Raw genomic sequence first — 6,000 nt, 5'->3', positions numbered from 1 at the left:
CGCTCGACAGCGTCCGCCGCCTTGTAACGCCACCTCCGTGTTTTGCGCCCTCTCTCTCTTCCACGGGGGACATATTTTGGTTCAGCGTCTTGAAGGCTGGGATGGCAGCCCCAGAACTGAGCGGCAGGAGTGGGGGTGGGGTGCGTTCCCGCACCCCAGAGACGACGCGTTCATAACCGCCGCCGCCACGACCAGGGGAAGCGTGCGGTATTTTTAGTGATGGAGCCAGGTTGAGGCGTGGAGCGCGGGGTCGCACCACGGCATCAAAGATGGCAGCCATCTTCCTTCTAAAAAAGAAACTGGCCAAAGTGGCAGGGGCGGCCTCGAACACCCTCTTCCCTTTCCCCGCAACCTCATGTTCTTGCCGCTCTACCTCCGCGCCCACGATGGGCACGGGCGTGTTGTGTTTGTGCCACGATGTTCGTCCCCTATGCGTGCCTGCGGGGACGGTGTCGCGAGCGTGCGTTCGCGTAGAAGAAGCGGAGGAGGGTGAGGGGCAGGGGGCTAGTTCTTACGGCGCTCGCTTTTGGCGCGGGGGAGAGCATCTGGAGCCGCTCGTGACTCAAAACCTGCGATTCGCCGAAGCGCGGCTGACGGGACGGTCGTGGCGAGTTTACCTTCCGAGCACGGGTTTCGACATCAGGCCGGAATTTGGCCCTCCTCAACACGCGACGGGACGCGTTTCTGGCTGGACGGACCGCTGGTGCGGTTGCTTCCAGTCGTTAGACTGATGGCGACGTCTCCAAGCCATTCAGGAGTGCGGCTTGTCTGGAATTCTTTTCACGGTGCGCTCGTCTAGCCTACTTCTCCTAGCAGCGTTCCAATAGCCTCCGACAGCATCTGCAATGCTTCCTGGTGATTGTGAGAGACTTCAAGTTTCAACTCAGCGTGTTCCCTTATGTTCTTTTCGTGAGTGCTGAGACTGAGCTTCGGACTTTACGGCTACATGATTTGGACGATGCTTCCACGAGGAATCGAAGAATTGTGATTCGTTAAAAACTTACCTGTTCTTGAAATGGGAGAAAGGGAAAGCAATGAACAAGGAGAGAAAACGAACGAAACAAGAGTAAAGTACAAGGAATCTTCTCCAGCATTTTTATGCCTGGATTTTTTTAGAAACGGAGTGTCTGCAAGAGCAAAAGTCTGGCAGATGCGAACTGGGCTGAAGTGCACCGCGCACGCAGCCTGTGTTGTTTCTCCCGACGAAAAATCCCCATAAAACTGAGTGGCAGCAATGGTGTTGTCTTCCTTGGATCAAGCTTGTCTGTTGCGACTACAGAAAAGGTGCCGTAATCTCAAGAGTGCCGCGCTGAAGGACTGACGTGTTCTCTACGACGAAAACCAGCGGTGCTGTGCGGGCGCTGCCAGCTCTTCGGCCCACTCAGCTTCGCTTTCAATTTTGGTTTTCGTTTGCGCCACGCGCGCAGAGAAAAGCAAAGGGACAAGGAGAAAAAGAACGGATTTGCACGCTTCCGATGCGGATGCAGCCAGCGTGTGCTTTTTTCTTCTTTTCTGTGCTTGTCGTGTTCCTCCTTCGGAATGAAAGAGTGGCGGGAGACGTCGGTTTCCGCGGTGTGCCACCGACAGTCCGTGTCGGTAAGTATCCTTCGCTGTGTTTCATTTTAGTAGTCTGCCGTTCCCCGGGGTTTAGTGAAATCGTCGCATTGGGTTGATTTAAAGCATTCACCCTTGTGCAGTGCCGCCAGAATTAAACCATTTTAGCGGGTTAGTCCATGTTTCTCTCCGGCATTAAATGACCGAATGGGAACACTCTCAAGTGTTCAAAGAGGTTTTCTCTGCCAAATATCGTTGAACGTGAACGCTTGCTGGGTTGTTGGTCAGATGTACCGGTTATCCGCAAGAATTTTCTACGCAACTGTACAACGCGCGACAATTTCCTTACCTGGTTACCTTCTGGTTTACGAGATCCAACATCTCCGTTCCCGCTGCAAATATAAAAGCAGTTGCAACATGACTTGACAAAAGTTACTGTTTCTAAAAACTGTCATTGAAGCGGTGCTATCAAAAAGTCGTGCAGCAGGCGCGCCAAATTGTACTTGCATCACATGCAGAGATTTGTCATTTCGTTGCGTCATTCCTTCTTGCAACAGAATAGAGCTAAGGCGCAAGCTGGGCAAACTCGGGAAAGCCGGTCTAAATTGGGCTCCTAACATCCCTACCAAATATATAACAACCTGCGATTTCAATGTAGTTTAGAAGACCAAATTGCGAGAAAATTGTACAGAGAAATGTCAAACCCGACTGAGCATTGAAAAAGAAAAATATCGCAACATCAATGATAAAGCAGAGAACGCGTTGGTTGCAAAGGAGAAGTTCAACAACGTAGTCGGCAAAAAATAAATAGCAAAGTACAACCAAATCCCCATACGTCGATGTTCAAGGCCTCCTTCCCGCTGGCAGAAAACGTGGAGTGTGAAGGAGGGAGCTAGTAATGCCCTTACCTCGCAGGGAAAAAAGCGAATATATGAGTGTCTGCAACCCCTGAATCTTCAAGAGGACGCACTGGAGCGGACGTTGATAACGATGAACACGTCGAAGCAACGTCCTTGAATGTCTCTTCGATGTCAATAGCGTCACGAAATGATGAAAGTGAAATAATGTAGAAATGTAGGAGAGAGGCTCGAAGGCTCGAATTTTAAATAAAGTATTTCGACATATAAGCCGTGCCTAGTGGTCTCCGGAGACATCTTTCCTCTGACTGCTTAGCAAACTGACCACAGATTTCCCAGTATCATTGTGCTCTCTACGCCAAAAGACACTTTCTGTTTATAATGATTACTCGAGTGTGCAAAGGAAAAGCCTCTGAACATTCATAGAAGTCTTTGTATCTTGTATTTCTAGCTGTTTCGCAACGTTCCTGGAACTTTGGCGTTCTGGCTGTCTGCTGTGTTCGTTCATGGTATCTAATGGCACTTTTAACGAGCACGATAGTAGTGGCCCCCTTTCGTCCTATTCTTTTAGACACAACACATTTTTTTTTAATTTTCGACACGCGTGCACGTATGTTTGCAGGTATATAAGGTTACGTTCGGGTTTTACGATGATAGCGTAACCTAACTTTTGCACTGTGTAGGACAAGCGTTACAAAAGTTCAGGACCGTAACAAAGAGTTATGTACCTTAGGACTTTACGAACCCTACTTGTACGAACCCTACGATGTACTTACGATGTACTTACGATGTACGATGTCCTACGATGTACTTACGAACCCTACGATGTACCTTAGGACTTTACTTTACCCTACAGCCGACAATCCTCAAAGGTTCAGTGCTGCACCGTGATAGCACCGAAAAGCGAAAACAGACCATTTCTGTGGCCCCATATTTAAATTGAAGATCGGGGGGCCTTTCAGGATTGAGTGTTCTGCACCCTTAGATGTATAAACTTAGCGATTTGAACTCCTAGCCAGTGAAAAGCGGACGATCTAGCTTTGTCACGCGTCTCACGCAGCAAAGAAATGAGGCTCGGGTTGAGGCATTCGATGCCCACACCATATATTTACAAAACCAAACCTCAAACAAGCGGGATCATAGCAAATGAACATGCATAACATACTACACAAAAAAGAAGCACAATTTCACACTATCAAAAATATAGGCAAAAAGTCACTAATACACATTAACTGTCTATGCCAGAGTGAAACACGTCCTACCGCCAGTAGCACGATGAACCCGGTGCGATGCCGCTGAATTGGCCCACTGGGTCAGTTGGCTTACGCGTTGCCGAACGTAGCAGCACGTCGCGATGGCCCGTCCTGGTCGTAACGCTGCGGATATGATTCCAGGCCTCCGCTGCAATACCTCCTTCCTAGAAGTGAGCTCACTAGGATTTTCAGTTCCACGCCAAACGACAACAGTTCTCTTTGTCAAACAGGGGCTTCCTCCCTGTGCCGACCAACAAAAATATATAATTCCCCGCGGGGGATGCACAAGTTGGACTGCTCTATTTGAGGTTATTTGGGCAACAAGCATCGTCCGGCGCTAGGATAGAATACGGATAACACCTAGATGAGACTTCTACAATCCTACATGCTTAAAGACAGGCTGGTATTATTCCTGAGGGGACAAAACTATCGCATTGATGTCGTTGACTCGGTGTAAATGCGGACCTTCACGTCAGCAGTCCAAGAGGGCGAGGAGTCTTGTATGCGTTGCTCTCGTTTTGGGTTTTGGGGTTGGGAGGCCCTAATTATGGCGAGGTCATACTTTCTGGGCCGCAAATGACTGGTTCTTGCTTCGCTTACGAGCAACCAGTTGATACATTTGCGCGCAAAGTGATTGGGGGTTGCGCAGCGGAGCAAAGCTGCGCCCCACCGGCAGACAGAGGCGGACTTGCACCGATTTACTGACGGCCACGGGGGCGGATACAACCTGCTGTACATGCCGCACATGAATCACCGCGCTCATCGCATTGGAGTTTAATGTATTCAGTGTGTTCACTTTATAAGCGCTATAGTCTTTCTTGGGCTACCTAAACAAGAAAAGTTTGGCCTACCTGCTTGTCTGCCTGCCTGCCTGCCTGCCTGCCTGATTGTCTGCCTACCAGCTCGTCTGCCAGCTTGTCTGTCTGTCTGTCTGTCTGTCTGTCTGTCTGTCTGTCTGTCTGTCTGTCTGTCTGTCTGTCTGTTTGTCTGTCTGTCTGTCTGTCTGTCTGTCTGTCTGTCTGTCTGTCTGTCTGTCTGTCTGTCTGTCTGTCTGTCTGTCTGTCTGTCTGTCTGTCTGTCTGTCTGTCTGTCTGTCGTAACAACAAGATATCAACACGGGAAAGGGGGAGAGGCAAAACCAAAAACAAAATTGATTTCCTATAATTCGCAAATCAGGTCACTGGGCCGGATCTGCCGGTAATTGGCACGATAACATTAAAGATCAGAGAATAGTTAGCAGCAAAACCACGCTTGACTGCAGAGGAATATTTGCAGAGGAAAGCGTTTTTTAAACGGTAGATGTGCCTACATGAGTTGTCGCAGTTTGATAATCAGAGAACTACCAATAGATCAGCAACAAAGGGCGTTTGCGGTAACTGTAGTTTGTCGGCACAAAGCTGTACTGCCATTGTGCGGTGTCTACTAAAACCGCGCTTGTTTAACAATTCCCCAACAGACGACACTTGAGAAGTATTGTATAGAAGGTGATGCAACAGCTGGTGTATGAGCCAACCTCTTGTTAGGACTAGCGTGGCGTTCTGATTTGTAACGCCACCATCAGGTGCACGTAACCTTGATGAACAACGACTTTGGCGACGATGCGTGATACGTCGTTAGACTCAACGCTACACCTGCCTAACGTTAAGTGAACTGTCAACTGGATTTATAGAGTACATGGTTTTTATCCCAAATGAAGGGGAATTCCTTAATACCCCTTGAACCAGAAACGTTTTCCTGGTGGGGTTGTAAAATAATGGAAAGCAGGGTTTGAGATGTACCAGCGATAACTATGCTACCAAAGTGAATACTGACGACCGTACGAGTGAGACATCTTAAGCGTGAATTAGTACGTGCAGCAACGTACTTTCAACTGTGCGTGAGATGGAAAGATTTATTTGGGAACCTGCCACCAGGTGAAGCAATTAAGTGCAGTCTTTCGTATTATTTTGTGCGGTTTTCAAATCACGCATTGAAACCGAGCGTTTAGCATACGAGCGGTAGTGGCACGTTTAGACGCTTCACGACGCCAACTTTCAGATTTCAGAAAGTTTAGTGCCAAGTTAAAATTAATTGGGCACATATATTTCGAAATTTTTGTGGTCAACCCAGAATATAGAACGCTGACTATAGTATGAGCTGCAGGAGATGCACTCAACAAAAACCATTCGGTTGCCCTTTTGCACTACACATAAGCTTAACGTGCGTCATTTGACAACACCTGCTGTCATAAAAAAACCCCGAGGCGGGAAAGGCGCACTTCAAAAAAAGATGGCGATGATAATGAAAGGAAACGGAATTTCACCATCGCCGAGCTGAGCATTGCACTCGCGCCTCTG

General features: G+C 48.3%; 1 protein-coding gene across 1 annotated transcript in view; it reads left to right on the top strand.

Moving 5' to 3' along the window:
• Positions 1-528: 528 nt before the first annotated feature.
• Positions 529-6,000, top strand: part of LOC144151566 (glutamate receptor ionotropic, kainate 2-like) — a 178,671-nt gene continuing 173,199 nt past the window's right edge. Inside the window, exon 1 of the mRNA XM_077682666.1 lies at positions 529-1,596. Within this exon, the coding sequence (XP_077538792.1) occupies positions 1,476-1,596 (121 nt within the window). The 5' untranslated portion in view covers positions 529-1,475. The remainder of the gene's footprint in view (positions 1,597-6,000) is intronic.

Source organism: Haemaphysalis longicornis, unplaced genomic scaffold, assembly GCF_048455015.1.
Source record: "Haemaphysalis longicornis isolate Haplotype H1 unplaced genomic scaffold, Haemaphysalis longicornis Haplotype H1 scaffold_9, whole genome shotgun sequence".
Classification (NCBI taxonomy): Eukaryota; Metazoa; Arthropoda; class Arachnida; order Ixodida; family Ixodidae; genus Haemaphysalis; species Haemaphysalis longicornis.
This window is presented reverse-complemented; position numbering and strand designations above follow the sequence as displayed.